The 16,711-nt window shown below is 44.8% G+C and overlaps 1 protein-coding gene across 1 annotated transcript in view; it reads left to right on the top strand.

Annotated features, from left to right (window-relative positions):
- LOC129714510 (serine/threonine-protein kinase N2-like) overlaps window positions 1–11,519 on the top strand; it is a 63,208-nt gene extending 51,689 nt beyond the window's left edge. The window contains exons 13-15 of the mRNA XM_055664172.1: window positions 6,212–6,291; window positions 7,843–7,918; window positions 11,371–11,519. Of these exons, the coding sequence (XP_055520147.1) occupies window positions 6,212–6,291; window positions 7,843–7,918; window positions 11,371–11,466 (252 nt within the window). The 3' untranslated portion in view covers window positions 11,467–11,519. The remainder of the gene's footprint in view (window positions 1–6,211; window positions 6,292–7,842; window positions 7,919–11,370) is intronic.
- Window positions 11,520–16,711: the final 5,192 nt, after the last annotated feature.

Below are 16,711 nucleotides of genomic sequence, written 5' to 3'. Positions count from 1 at the left end.
GTCACCCGGAGAAATCCACGCGGTCACGGGACAACGTACAAACTCCGTACAGACAGCACCTGTGGTCAGGATTGAACCCGGCACTCTGGCACTGTAAGGCAGCAACTCTACCGCTGCTTCACTGTACTGGTCACTATCCCTGTCAATTGTGTCCGAGACAGATTGCTCGTTCATGGACTACTCGGCCTTCGCACAGACTGTTCCTGCACCTAAGGATGTAGTGGCATTGGAAAGAGCACAGAAATGACGTGTCAGCATGAGAAAGAGCACAGAAAAGGTGTTCCAGGACGTTGCCTGGAATGGAGAGGTTTAATTACAAGGAGAGAGTGCTTTTGATGGAGGGGAGGGTTGTGCCTTTGATAGACAGGGCTTAGTCCACCACTCTGTAGCCTCTTGCATTCCTGTGCGTTGGAATTGCCATACCTGGCCATGAGCATGAGGTCATCTATGATAAGAGCAGAATTAGGCCATTCAGCCCATCAAGTCTAATCTGCCATTCAATCATGGCTGATCTATCTCTCCCTCCCAACCCCATTCTCATGCCTTCTCTCCATAACCCCTGATACCCGTACTAATCAAGAACCTTTCTATCTCTGCTGTAAACATATCCACTGACTTGGCCTCTACAGCCTTCTGTCGCAAATAATTCCACAGATTCACCACCATCTGACTAATTACATTTCTCCTCCTCTCCTTCCTAAAAGAGCATTTAATTCTGTGGCTGACCTTTAGTTCTAGCCTCTCCCACTAATGGAAACATCCTCTTCACATCCAGTCTATCCAATCCTTTCAATATTCTGTACGTTTCAATGAGGTCCCCCTCATTCTTCTAAACTCCAGCGAGTACAGACCCAGTGCCATCAAATGCTCATCATATGTTAACCTTCTCATTCCTGGTATCATTCTTGTAAACCTCCTCTGGACCCTCTGCAGAGCCAGCACATCCTTCCCCAGATATGATGCCCAAACTTGCTCACAGTATTCCAAATGTAGCCTTACCATCGTCTTATAGAGTCTCAGCATTACATCGCTGTTTTCGCCCTCTTCAAATAAACGCTCACATTGAGTTTGCTTTCTTTACTACTGATTCAACTTACAGATTCACTTTTTGAGAATCCTGCACCAGCACTCCCAAGTCGCTTTGCACCTCCGATTTCTGGATTCTCACCCCATTTAGAAAATAGTCTGCGCCTTTATTCCCACAACCAAAATGCATGACTCCACACTTTGCGATACTAATTTAATATGCAAACTTTGGCACAAATCCTTCAATCCCCTTGTTCAAATCATTAATATGATGCAACCAGACAGGATACTTTCTACAGAATGGAGACAAAGAACTGCAGATGCTGGTTTACTAAAAAAGTGCTGAAGTAACTTAGTGAAATGATGTACTTTGTACTGTACATCTGTAGCGGTTTGTTGGGCGATGTGCTGACATGCCAAATTTCTTTAAACTTCAAAAAGCAAAGGCACTGAAGCATCTCCATGGTTGCAACTATGTGCTAGCCCAAGGACAGGCCATTCAAGCTGGGTTTGTTCTCATTGATATGTCGGGGATGGAGGGGTGACCGTCTAAAGGTAGATAGAATGATGAGAGGAATAGACAGGATATATAATGAGTAGAAACGAGGAAGTGCAGATGCTGGTTTATACCAAAGATAGACATAAAATACTGGAGTAACTCAACGGATCGAGCAACATCTCTGGAGAAAATACTTCCGTGACGTTTCGGATCGGGACCTTTCTTCAGACTCTCATAAGCCATGAGGCACAAGATGGAGGCGCAGGCTAGGGCTGAGGAAACACACAAGACTGGTAGCGAGACCGGGTTAAAACATGGTCTTAGAACCGGAGAGCAGTGGGTATCACAGAGTGAGAGAGGGTCTCAGCCGTGTACAGTCAGACTGACTGCTCCAACATTTATACTGCTGAATAAAAATCAAGTAATTTGTCTGTCAAATGTTCCCAATAATATGTTGATTGCTTCTTTAGGGACTCTTTCTGTTCTCAGCTAGACTGCTGTAAAGACTGTGCTGCACTTATTCTGAATGCTTCCCTTTGGACTTGTAATGTGACAGCTGACAGACTGACTAGTCCTCTGTTGATTGTATTAGTTGACAGTCAGATCCCTAATTTGTGAACTATCCTTGATTTCACACTGATTTTTCCTGTGCTAGTTGACAGACGGATCATTTCCCTGTCAGTTGTGACTGCATCATACCTCCCTACTCCTCCCTGGATTGTGGGTGATGTCAGACTAATTGCTACATCATCACTGCAGTTGCTAACGAATTGACTATTTTTCCAATATGTTTCCTGTTGACTGATTTGACTAACACGTTAATGCTTCCTTTGATGTTACTGACTCCTCACCCAGAAACTCTGTGTCTAGAGACCAATTGCTCCAGCATAATACAAAGTGCTGGAGTAACTCAGCTGGTCAGGCAGCATCTCTGGCTTTCCCTCTCACTCCATCCCTCCCCCATCCTAATATAGACACAAAAAGCCGGAGTAACTCAGCGGGACAAGCAGCATCTCTGGAGAGAAGTAATGCATGAAGTTTTGGGTCGAGTCGCCTTCCCCTCAGATAACAATGATCTATTCCACATTTTCTTTGAACTATGTCCCCTTTGATCTCTCGTTTTCACACCTTGCCCTTCCATATCTCTGTGTCTCCCTATCCCCTGACTCTCAGTCTGAAGAAGTCAGAAGAATCTCAACCCGAAACGTCACCCATTCCTTCTCTCCAGAGATGCTGCTTGTCCCGCTGAGTTACTCCAGCATTTTGAGTCTTCTATCTTCACTGTAAACCAGCATCTACAGTTCCTTGCTACACATCTCTGGAGAACATGGATAAGCAACTTTTCGGGTAGGGTCAGGACCCTTCCTCAGACTGATTGTGGTGGGGGTTGGAAGAAAGCTGGGAAAATGGTGGGAGCTGGGTTCCATTGCCCCAGTATAAACATCTCTGCTGTGAGAGAGATTGCCACTCTGACAGCTGTGCTCTCAGATAAACTGACTGCTCTCCCACTGATTGTGCCCATTGACACATTCATTTTTCTTTTGACTGTGCCTGCTGTCAGACAACTTGCTCTCCATTCACTACGTCTCATTTATTTTTGGTGCCTGTTGTCAGACCTGCAGCTGCCTATCGATTATGCCCGCTCTCTATTATGTCTGCTGTCAAGTTACTTGTGCCTTTCCCGAGTATGACAAACCATTGCCGCTGACAATCCATCAGCTGTACCTGCTATTAGACAAACTGCTGCTCACTGTAGGTCTTGTTGACAGCTGCTTCATTGAATATGCCCTATTTTCTTTTGGATACAAAGTGCTGGAGTAAATCAGCAGGTCAAGCAGCATCTCTGGAGGACACGGATATCCAATGTTATCCACAGATCCTGCCCTACCTTTAGACTTTAGACATACAGCGTGGAAACAGGCCCTTCGGCCTGCTGACTCTGCACCGACCAGCGATCACCTTATACACCAGGGGCCGGCAACCTACGGCCCCCGGGCCGAATGTGGCCCGTAACCCAAAATCATCCGGCCTGCAGGTGGATTTTTTTCCCCCCCGTAATCATCCGGCCCTCCGAGCGCCGTCTGTACCGCATCCTGCGCAAAGCCGCCGGCACGGCCGACAACCTTCTGTGAACACGTTTAAGAAAGAACTGCAGATGCTGGACAAATCAAAGGTAGACAAAAATCCTGGAGAAACTCAGTGGGTGAGACATGCAAGGATTGCATGAGGCTGCCTCACCCGCTGAGTTTCTCCAGCATTTTTGTCTATCTTCTGTGAACATGTGATTTGATGCCTGCCAACCGGGGCGGGATCCATGTGTACACGTGATAGATGTGGCCCGCCATCCCGCTCACAGACATGTGTCCTGGCCCCTAAGCAGAACAAGGTAGCCCACCCCTGCTGTACACTAATACTATCCTACACACTAGGGACGATTTTACAATTTTACAAAAGCCAATGACCCTACAAACCTTTACGGCTTTGGAAAGTGGGAGGATCCGGAGCACCTGGAGAAACTCATGTGGTAAAAGGGCAACGTACAAACTCTGTACAGACAACACCCGTGGTTAGGATCAAACCCAGGTCTCTGGCGCTGTAATGCAGCAACTCTACCGCTGCACCACCGTGCTGCCCTATTCCCACTCCTCTGTGTACTGTGGCTGTTGTCAAATAGAAATTCCCTTTGTGGCTTGTTCCCTATTGGACATCAGCTCCGTTCCTCAGTGTGCTGTGTGCCATTTCTGCCCATCTTTGGGACTGTGCTTGGTAGCCAGGCATCGAGGCCATTGCTTGTTAAGCAGCTGACTGCTGTTCCAGTACATTATTTTACTTGTTCTTTCTTGGCTTGCTGGCATTTCTGGTAAAGCAAGCATTTATTTCTCATCCATTATTACTGTTGGGAATGTGTGGCTGAGCCACCCTCTGGTGAGAGGCCTGCCGGTCGGTGTTTTTGGCTGGGTATGTACATGATTGCAATGTTGTGTGGCTGGGGGAACAGCTGTAGATGATGGTGATCCCCGCGCCTGCTGCTCTTGTTAGTGGTGAAGTGTGTGGGTCTGGGAGGTGCTGAGTAAATGCACTGTATTTTGTTGATGGTTGTTCACTGCGGCCTCTGTGTGTGGGCGGTGAAGGGAATGCATCATGTGTGGACGGACCATCGATCAATGGGGTTTCTTGTTCCTGACTCGCTGCAAGCTGCTTGCTCTCAGCCAGGCAAATACAGAATATTCCACAGTGGGAACAAGGAGGCACATATGACCGTGTACACAAAAGGGCTCAAAAGTGCTGGAGTAACGAGGCAGATCAAGCAGCATTTGTGGGGAACATGTCATACAGGGTGGAAACGGGCCCTTCAGCCCAACTAACCCACACCCATGCCCCTTCTCACTAGTCCCCTCTGCCCACACTTGGCATATAACATTCCAAACCTATCCAACCGATGTTCCTGCCCAAATGTTTCTTAAATGTAACAATAGTACCTGCCTCAAATACCTCCTCTGGCAGCTCGTTCCATATACCCACCAACATTTGTATAAAAAAACATGGATAGTGTCCCGACCCAAAACCTATTCATGATATCCAGAGATGCTGCCTGATCCGCTGAGTTACTCCAGCACTCTGTGTCCCTTAGCGAATATTCCATCGCGTTCCTGAATCAAGCTCTCTAGATGATTAGATGGGTCCCTGGGGTGTTACTCAGTACCTGCTGCTCGTACCTGGTATCAACGTGATCTCGTAGTCACTGTTTAAGTGGCTGATGCAATCACATAGAAACATAGAAATAGGTGCAGGAGTAGGCCATTCGGCCCTTCGAGCCTGCACCGCCATTCAATATGATCATGGCTGATCATCCAACTCAGTATCCCGTACCTGCCTTCTCTCCATACCCTCTGATCCCCTTAGCCACAAGGGCCACATCTAACTCCCTCTTAAATATAGCCAATGAACTGGCCTCAGATACCCTCTGTGGCAGAGAGTTCCAGAGATTCACCACTCTCTGTGTGAAAAAAGTTCTTCTCATCTCGGTTTTAAAGGATTTCCCCTTTATCCTTAAGCTGTGACCCCTTGTCCTGGACTTCCCTAACATCGGGAACAATCTTCCTGCATCTAGCCTGTCCAACCCCTTAAGAATTTTGTAAGTTTCTATAAGATCCCCTCTCAATCTTCTAAAATGAGAGTATCCCAAGTCTATCCAGTCGTGGTAAAGAGTTAAGACTATTATCAGCTTCACCTATTTTCTTGGCTGTACATAGCTGTAGTGCTTAGATTTCTTTCCACTCTTGTACTGCATGCCTGGGAAATCTATTCTTGGAAGCAAAATGTTTGAGAACGTGTCATTAATGCTATAAATGTATCCCAGTCTTGTAGTAGGGCTCTGTTTGTGATCAGACAGCCTTTCGTAACCACAGAACTGCAGCCAAACTCATGATTTAGCTTCCATCACGTGATATTCTATGGTACACATTGGAAGAAGACCCTGAAAGTCCATTTTATAAAAAGTAAACTCCTGGCAAACCAAAGGCCCCAATGAATTCTGAAAATATTTAATTCCACAATTTATGACATTATCATACTGCTGGTTTAGGTTTTCAAAAGCTTAAAGTGTTTACTTTTATATATTTTATAATTAACTGTTTCTGTTCATGTCTATTAATATTTCCGTATTCATTGGTTTCTCCATTGCAGCTGGACGAAACTGATGCAAATCAACCAGTTTCCCCAGAAAGGTCCAGTTTATCATCAGGCATAGAAGATAAGCAACACAGGTACATTTGCTTTGAATTGCCATTAAATCCATTTAACGTAAATCATTTTTTTTCTGTTCTCAGGATGTGGGTGTTGCAGGTAAGGCTGGCGTTTATTTACCGTCCTTAATCTGAGATATTCAACGCCCTCCATAATGTTTGGGACAAAGACCCATCATTTATTTATTTGCCTCTATACTCCACAATTTGAGATTTATAGTAGAAAAAATCACGTGTGGTTAAAGTGCACATTGTCAGATTTTAACAAAGGCCATTTTTATACATTTTGGTTTCACCATGTAGAAATTACAGCAGTGTTTATACATAGTCCCCCCCATTTCAGGGCACCATAATGTTTGGGACACAGCAATGTCATGCAAATGAAAGTAGTCATGTTTAGTATTTTGTTGCATATCCTTTGCATGTAATGACTGCTTGAAGTCTGCGATTCATGGACATCACCAGTTGCTGGGTGTCTTCTCTGGTGATGCTCTGCCAGGCCTGTATTACAGCCATCTTTAGCTTATGCTTGTTTTGGGGGCTAGTCCCCTTTAGTTTTCTCTTCAGCATATAAAAGGCATGCTCAATTGGGTTCAGATCGGGTGATTGACTTGGCCACTCAAAAATTGACAATTTTTTTCTTTTAAAAACTCCTTTGTTGCTTTAGCAGGTAGTTTGGGATCTTTTCTTTATTATAGAGAGAATTATTCTGTCATCAGCTGTGGAGGTCTTCCTTGGCCTGCCAGTCCCTGTGCGATTAGTAAACTCACCAGTGCTCTATTTCTTCATAACGATGTTCCAAACAGTTGATTTTGGTAAGCCTGAGGTTTGGCTGGCATCTCTAACAGGTTTATTCCTGTTTCCCAGTCTCAGAATGGCTCCTTTGACTATCATTGGCATAACTTTGGTCCTCATGTTGATAAACAGCAATAAAAGTTTCCAAAGGTGATGGAAATTGTGGCCTTTTGAATGAATCCAAATTTTGTAGAACAAATCCTTTTATTTTTATTAACATACTTTTGTTTGTATTTTATTTTTTTTAATTTTAATCTTAAAATGAACGTATTTAAAATACCAAAGAGTACAAGAAGATTCAACAAAATAATCCTATATCTAATTGAAGTTTCTTGGATGCGGCCTTATTAGATTACAGCTAACTTAATGCGGCATTCCAACATGAAAAGGTTCCCCACCCCTGCTGTAGGGTAAATAAATAGTTTGATTGAAGACTGATGGTATTGTGGGAAGTTCATAAGTCATAGCAGCAGAATTAGGCCATTTGGCCCATCTAGTCTACTCTGCCATGCCATCATGGTTGACCTATCTCTCCCTCTCATCTGCCTTCCCACAGGGCATGTGAGTGAGGATCAGGATAAATAGGAGGAGAAAGAGACAGGGAGTTTCTGGTAAATTGAAATTGGAGAATTCAGTGGTGATGCCTTTGGGTTATGCCTGAATGCCCTTGTGTACTGTAAACTTGTATGAATCTAAATACCATTGCATCCTTAACAAAGACTGACCTGTAAATTTTGTTTGTCATTCACATTAATGTATTCCCTTTCCTTCATACAGCATACCTCTCAAATCTTCACTGAGTCTACATGATTTCAAACTCATTGCAGTCTTGGGCAGGGGACACTTTGGAAAGGTAAGCACTCAAATTGGGTAGGATTGCCACTGGTCTGTGGCTTGTTGTTTTGTAAATCTTTCCACACACACACACACACACAAGTTTGCAGATCAGTTGGCCCCTGTAAATTGTGCTCCCGTGGGGGGGGGGGGGGGGGGGGGGGGGGGGGAAAAGAAGGAAGAGGCGGAGACAGTAGACTAGTGGGAGAGCTGCGAAAGGGGAGGGGAAGGAGGGTGAAAGCAAAGTATCTGAAGTTAGAGAAGTCAATGTTCATACCGCTGGGGTGTAAACTACCTTTGCAAAATATGAGGTGCGGTTCCTCCAATTTGCGCTGGGCCTCATTCTGACAATGGAGGAGGCCCAGGACAGAAAGGTCAGATTGGGAATGGGAGGGGAGTTGAAGTGCTGAACCACGGGGAGATCAGGTTGGTTTGTGTGAACTGAGCAGAGGTGTTGGGCGAAGCGATTGCCGAGCCTGCGCTTGGTCTCGCTTTATCTGGCATTTTATGTGGAATTATGTGGCATTTTTCCATTACCTTTTGATGCTTGCTGGAGATTGCTTGGGTCTCAGAAGTATATTATAAAGCAGGGATCTCCTCTTTAATCATGGTTTTTGTGCCAGGTCTGAGGTCCTGATCTACAAATACCCCTTTCTTCAGCTGCCTGCGGCTGGCTCATATCCCTCCGAAACTTAAGATGGACACAAAGAGCTGGAGTAACTCAGTGGGTCAGGCAGTATCTCTGGAGAAAATGGACAGGTGGAGTTTCAGGTCGTCTGTTCAGTTTGAGGAAGGGTCCCAATCCGAAACATCACCTGTCCATGTTCTCCAGAGATGCTGCCTGACCTGCTGAGTTACTCCAGCACTTTGTGTCTGCCTTTGGTATAAACCAGAATCTGTAGGTCATTTTTATTATATCCCTCTAAAATGTTCCTATCCACAGATTCAGATTCAGATTCAAACTTTATTGTGCAGTTTACAGTACAAAGACAACGAAATGCAGTTAGCATCTCCCTAGAAGAGCGAACATAGAATATGAGCAATAAATAAATATATTTACGTGCATACAGTCATAGTAGTGCAATTATTATTTTTTCCTGGTGGAAGTGTCCGGGGGGGGGGTGTGTGTGTGTGAGTGATTGCTAATCAACGAGGTACAGTGTTGAGTAATGTAACAGCCACAGGGAAGAACCTGTTCCTGGACCTGCTGGTCCGGCAACGGAGAGACCTGTAGCGCCTCCCAGATGGTAGGAATGGTGAACAGTCTGTGGTTGGGGTGACAGCAGTCCTTGACTATGCTGAGCGCCCTTCGCAGACAACGCTTGCTTTGGACAGACTCAATGGAGGGGAGTGAGGAACTGGTGATGCGTTGGGCAATTTTCACCACCCTCTGCAATGCTTTCCGGTCGGAGACAGAGCAGTTGCCATACCATACTGTGATACAGTTGGTAAGGATGCTCTCGATGGTGCAGCGGTAGAAGTTCACCAGGATCTGGGGAGACAGATGGGCCTTCTTTAGTCTCCTCTGTTCATGTCCGTTAAATGTCATAATTGTACCCGTCTCTTCCACTTCCTCTGGCAGCTCAGTCCAAGCACGCACGACACACCGTGTGAAAATGTCCCCCTCGGGTCCCCTTTTAAATCGTTCCCCTCTCGCCTTAAATCCCAACCCTCTGGTATTTGGTTTCCCTTCCCTTGGAAAAATCCTGTGGTCATTCATCAAATCTGTGCCTTGCATTTTTAATATGCCAGTACATGATCACCCCTCAACCTCCTCAAGGGAAAAAAGACCCAGATTATCTAGCTTCTCCTCTCAAACCATTCAAACCAGGAAACACCCTTGTAAAGGGAGACAAAAATGCTGGAGAAACTCAGCGGGTGAGGCAGCATCTATGGAGCGAAGGAAATAGGCAACGTTTCGGGACGAAACGTTGCCTATTTCCTTTGCTCCATAGATGCTGCCTCACCCGCTGAGTTTCTCCAACATTTTTGTCTGCCTTCGATATTCCAGCATCTGCAGTTCCTTCTTAAACATCCTTGTAAATATTGTTATCGCCCTTTTTTGTATAATGACATCCGTCCCATAGCAGGACAATTGGAACTACACACAATCTTCCTAATGGGGGTTTACCAATGTCCTGTACAGCGGTAGCATTACATACCAACTCCTGTATTGTGTACATTGACCGAAGAAGGCAGGTATACCAAATGCCTTCTTCACCACCCTATCTACCTCTGTTGCCACTTTCAGAGAACTTTGTACCCAATCCCTTGAGTTTTTCGTCCCCAGTGGCCCTACTAACTATGTAAGAGTTGCTCTGGTTTGTCTAAACCAGTGGTTCCCAACGTGGGGCGTACGCCCCCACAGGGGGGCAATTTGATTTTTAAGGGGGGGCAATTGAGCGCAACTGAGGAGGTCTGGGTCCAAATTTTCGATTTTTATTTTTTTGGATTTTCCATCCAACAGTTCATGTTTCAGATGTTATTTTGAGTAAATAATTTTTTTTGGGGTAAAAAAGGTCTTTATTGTGTAGTTATTACATAATCACCGCGCCATCGCTCTTCATGCACGTCGCACGAAGCGCGCGAGGTCATGGGAGAACCTTATTTATTGAATTGGATTTAGAAATGCGATTCAAAGAGCTTTTGCTAAGTTACCCTTATAATATCTATTTCCTCCGTTTTCTCTCAAGGGAAGGCAAGGGGGGGGCATCAGGATTTTAGACGTGATTAGGTGGGGCATGGCCAAAAAAAGGTTGGGAACCACTGGTCTAAACCAAAATGCTACACCTTGCTCATTTATCTGAATTAAACTCCATCTGCTGTTCCTCAGTCTATTGGACCAGTTGATCAAGACCCTGTTGTAATCTTAATTAACCTTTCTCATTGTCCACAACGCCAGTAATTTTGTCATCATAATTAGAATTTACTTTATTAGCCAAGTATGATTTGCAACATACAAGGCATTTGATTTGCCATACCGTCATACCAATAAAAAGCAACAGAACATTCTGCGACTGGAGCTTCCCGACATCGGTCTCTACCCGAGACTGCGAGCTCCTCGATGGTGAAATCCGCAGGCCGCGGTTTGAGCGTTGATCCCAGGCAAGGGATCAGCTCCGATGGTAAGTCCACGGCCCCGCGGTGGGGCTCAAAGTCAGTCCCCCGAGCAAGGCTGCCAGCTCCATGACATTAGGCCGCAGAGCGACCTGAGATACGATCTGGAAAACAATCAAATCTCCGGCAAGGTAACCATTGAACTACATAGTTATCAAGTCAGTCTGAACTAGGGTCCTGACTCGAAATGTTATCTGTCCATTTCCTCCACAAATACTGCCTAACCTGCTGAGTTCCTCCAGCACTTTGTGATTCACACATAATGATCACCTCAGGCCTTGAGGTGCAAGAAGTGAACAGTCTGTTTTCTTTACACTTTAGCATTTGTCACCATAGAGATTTTCCTCCTTTCAGGTGCTCTTGTCGGAATACAGAAAGTCTGGACAGCTGTTTGCCATAAAAGCCTTGAAGAAAGGAGATATTGTCGCAAGAGATGAGGTTGACAGGTGAAATTTTATTTCCTCTTTAATCACAGGTGCACTGTATTTCATTCACAATTGAAGAATGAAATGGAGCATAACTGTCCTTCAGAGTAGCAGATGTATTTGCTTAAGGGCCTGTCCCACTTACGCGATTTTTTTCGGCGACTTGCCGGCACCCGTCATAGTCGTAGCAGGTTGCTGAAAATTTTTAACGTTGAAAATCCAGCGGGCAACCAGAAAAAGGTACGACTCTTTGGGCGACTACTCACGACCAAACAGGCATTACTGTATGATCGTGAGTAGTCGCCCAAAGAGTTCAACCTTTTTCTGGTCTCCGCTGGATTTAGAACATGTCGAGAATTTTCGGCAACCCGCTGCGACTATGACGGGTCCCGGTAAGTCGCGGAAAAAATCACCTAAGTGGGACAGGCCCTTTACTCTGTCATCATCACGCTGGTCTTCATGTCTTTTTCACATAAGGTTGTCTCATTTCCCTTTAAACAAAGCTGCATTATTTGCCTCAGATAGTTCCTCCCTCTTCGATTTGATTTGTAACTTTGCAAATTGTTTTTGATTGTGAATCTCGATTGTGGGATGTGATGAAAGCAGTGACGCCCATGGTTTCATTACGTTCACACTCTGGCATTCTTTACCCGTGACTCATCATTCTCCTTTCAGTCTTGTAGCTTTGGCTGCTGCTCCCCATCCCACATGTGCATGGTTTGGCTCTGCTCTGTTTGTTGACTCTCCTTCCTACATCATCAAAGACTGAAAAGCTGCACACTGTGGCTAGACACTAAATGCTCGAGTAACTCAGCAGGACAGGCAGCATCTCTGGAGAGAAGGAACAGGTGATGTTTCGGGACGAGACCTTTCTTCAGACTGATGGCCTAATTCAGATTACATTTAATCATGGCTGACCTATCTTTCCCTCTCAACCCCATTCTCCTGCCTTCTCTCCATAACCCCTGACACCCATACTAATCAAGAGTTTGTAAATCTCTGCCTTAAAATTATCCATTGATGGCCTCCACAGCCATCTGTGGCAATGAATTCCACAGATTCACCACCCTCTGATTAAAGAAATTCCTCCATCTCCCTTATAGATGTACGTCCTTTGATTCTGTGGCTATGGCCTCTGGTCCAGGACTCTCCCACTAGTGGAAACATCCACTCCATCCAGTCTTTCTAGTCCTGTAATTCACACGTAAAGTATTCAGCTTTTGTTTTCTTTCCCTTCTCAGTTGATGGTGATGAGGTGCCGCAGTCGAGTAATCCAGGGTCCTGGCTTCAAAACCCCACCCTGTGAGATTTTATTTTTAGAACTATCCATTGTTCACTAATCTCCTTCAGAGAGGAAATTGAGAAATTTGCCCCAACCCCCTTTACCAGCTCTGACTCATGTATGACTCTAGAGTCACTGATGTTGATTCAGAAATGGCCTCGTAAAGGGCCTGTCCCACTTTCACGACCTAATTCACGACCTCTGCCGAGTTTGCCCTTGACTCGTACTCGCAGCATGGTCGTCATGAGGTCGTAGTAGGTCGTGATGCTAGTCGTAGGTACTCGTGGCATCAAGTAGGTCGCAGCCTGATGAAAAATGTCCATGAATAAAGAAGGTTGTGAAAGTGGGACAGGCCCTTTAGTCACTGGTTTTCATCGTGATGCTATGCTGGAACAGTGGAAGGATAAACCTAGGGGGAGCATCCAGGAAGTGAACTGGACGGGCCGAGTCCAATTGATCTAGCATAACCATCCTTGTGAATGTCGAGGAGGTCTAATGTGTGAAGCGGGAGGGATGTTCTCACAACCTGGTGAGGCCATGATGTGTGTCCTTTTGTTCATCTTGACAAGTAGCTGTTTCTGTGATCTATGACTCCCCTCCCTATTCCCATGCTGACCTTTCTGTCCTGGCCCCCCTCCACTGTCAGAGTGAGGCCAAATGCAAAATGGAGGAACAGCACCTCATATTGCTCTTGGGCAGCTTACACCCCTGCGGTATGAATATCGATTTCTCCAATATCAAGTATCCCCTGCATCCCCTCTCTCCGTCCCTCCCCCACCCTAGTCGTCATACTAGTTTCACTGTTGTCCTGTTGAGTTTAAGCTTGTATTACTCATTATCACCTTCCCCACAGCCAGCAATAGACCATTGTGGGCTCCACCACCTTTCCTTGATCATCGTTGCTGGCTTTAATCTTTCTTTTTGCTTTCTTTCTTTCATTAATTTGTTCTATGTACTGTTTCATATCTCTCGGTTCCCTCTCCCCTGACTCTCAGTCTGATGTGTCTCGTCCTGAAGCGTCACCTATTCCTTTTCCCGAGATATGCTGCCTGTCTCGCTGAGTTGCTCCAGCATTTTGTGTCTATCTTCGGTGTAAACCAGCATCTGCATTTCCTTCCTACGCATCTAAAGTGAGACTCAAGTTCTTTCTCTGACTACAACTTTTTGTGTCTATCTGGACAAGAGTCAAGATGAGTGTATTATTGTCATACGTCTCAGAAAGAACAATGAAATTCTTCCTTGCAGCAGCACAACAGAATATGTTAACAGTACACTGTGAACAATATAATAAACAAGAGAAAAAAGGTTCAGTGTGCACACACACACACACACACACACACACACACACACACACACACACACACACACACACACACACACACACACACACACACACACACACACACACACACACACACACACACACACGCGCACACACACACACTATATAGATCAGTCTGAAGAAGGGTTTTGACCCGAAACATCACCCATTCCGTCTTTCCAGAGATACTGCCTTTCTCGCTGAGTTACTCCAGCTTTTTGTGTCTACCTTCGCTTCAAACCAACATCCGCAGTTCTTTCCTACATATATCTCGATCATGTACACACACGTGCACGTACACACACACACACGTACACACACACACACACACACACACACACACACACACACACACACACACACACACACACACACACACACACACACACACACACACACACACACACACACACACACACACACACACACACACACACACACACACACACACACACACACACACACACACACACACACACACACACACACACACACACACACCAAACGTTAATCTGCTGTTGCAAGTGGTTTTCATTCCCAAATCTTCATTTAGCAATGCCTGATTTTAGTTACTTTTCAAATTGATAATTAATGTCATTGTTCACTTTGATAGAAAGTTCAAGTTCATAAGTGATAGGAGCAGAATTAGGCCATTCGGCCCATCAAGTCTACTCCGCCATTCAATCATGGCTGATCTATCTTTCCCTTCTCCTGCCTTCTTCCTACAACACCTGATACCCATACTAATCTAGAATCTATCTATCTCCGCCTTAAAAAATATCCTTTGACTTGGTCTCCACAGCCTTCCATGGCAATGAACTCCACAGATTCACCACCCTCTGACTGAAGACATTTCTCCTCATCTCCTTCCTCTAGGAACATCCATTAACTCTGAGGCAATAACCTCTGGTCCTAGACTCTCCCACTTGTGGAAACATCTTCTCCACATCCACTCTATCCGGGCCTTTCATTATTTGGTAGGTTTCTATGAGGTGCCCCCTCATCCTTCTAAACTCCAGCCATGTGCTGTCAAACGCTCAAGATTCAAGAGAGTTTATTGTCATGTGTCCCAGATAGGACAATGAAATTCTTGCTTTGCTACTCAAGTTTGAGGAGTACATAACTAATTTGTTCAACAGTAAAGGGTTAAAGGACCATTGAGATTTGTAAAAGCATTCAGAACTAAGAGTAGTTTTTATATCGGGAGAAAGCAATTCCATTCATGGTGAACAGAGGACAAACAATAATCAATTGCAAACTGCAGAAAATGGAGATGGCAGCAGATTCAGATGGGTATTGGCTTACTGCCGGTAAAAAAATGATAAATGTTGAGGTCGAAGGGGAAGGGACTCATTTGCAGCTGTTTCATAGAACAATCCTGCGCTCTTTGAAAATTCCACTGTGTATTCTTGCATTGAACTGAAAACCTAAAAAGCAGATTAGAATGCAGCATACTGTAAACCTGTACTTCTGCAAATTGCAAGTGTATATAAGATGTAAAAGTACATAGCTTACTAATATTTATACTTGTGACGAGAATTGGCAACTTGTACCTGCTTAGCTATTCAAAATAATAAGTGATTTCTGGATGTCTCAGAAAGGCCTTGGGAAGATCAAAAATATTAAACAAAAGCTTTGAAAAATTTAAGTTTTTGGAAAAATAGTATAATTAATGGAATATCTGGAGAATGTGTATGCAAAATTCCAGGAACCATTCCCTAAAGATGTGCATAAAAAGTGATTGAGAAATAAAGTTCATAGAAAGAATTTTGTTATTCAGCTCCATGGATGCTGCTGCACCCGCTGAGTTTCTCCAGCACTTTTGTCTACCTTCATAGAAAGAGTGTTGGTTAAAATGAATGGTAAAAGTCATTGAAAGTAAGCATGCAGGTACAGCAGGCAGTGAAGAAAGCTAATGGCACGTTGGCCTTCATTGCAAGAGGATTTGAGTTTCGGAGCAAGGAGGTCCAACTGCAGTTGTACAGGGCTCTGACGAGACCTCACCTGGAGTATTGTGTGCAGTTTTGGTCTTCTAATTTGAGGAAGGACATTATTGCTATTGAGGGAGTGCAGCATAGGTTCTCTGGGTTAATTCCCGGGATGGCGGGACTGACATATGATGAAAGAATGGGTTGACTGGGCTTGTATTCGCTGGAATTCGCTGGAAAATAAGAGGGGATCTTATAGAAACATATACAATTCTTAGAGGATTGACAGGGCAGATGCAGGAAAAATGCCCCCGATGTTGTGGGAGTCCAGAACCAGGGGACACAGTTTAAGAATAAGGGGTAGGCCATTTAGGACTGAGATGGGGAAAAACATTTTCACCCAGAGAGTTGTGAATCTGGAATTCTCTGCCGCAGAAGGAAATGGAGGCCAATTCACGTAATGTTTTCATGAGACAAAGTTCAATTAAGTTCTTCGGGCCATGGGAATCAAGGGATTTGGGGAAAAGGCTTGAACAGGGTACTGATTTAGGATGATCAGCCAAGATCATATTGAATTGCGGTGCTGGCTCAAAGGGCTGAGTGGCCTACTCCTGCACCTGTTTTCTATAAATGGTTTTAAACAACAAGTGATTCACAGGCTGGCAGTTGTGCCTTTGTTCTCCCAGATTGGCTCCCTGTGTCAGTCATTCATGTGTATATAATGTGTACTAAAGTAGGC

Source organism: Leucoraja erinacea, chromosome 39 (genome assembly GCF_028641065.1).
Source record: "Leucoraja erinacea ecotype New England chromosome 39, Leri_hhj_1, whole genome shotgun sequence".
NCBI lineage: Eukaryota > Metazoa > Chordata > Chondrichthyes > Rajiformes > Rajidae > Leucoraja > Leucoraja erinaceus.
This window is presented reverse-complemented; position numbering and strand designations above follow the sequence as displayed.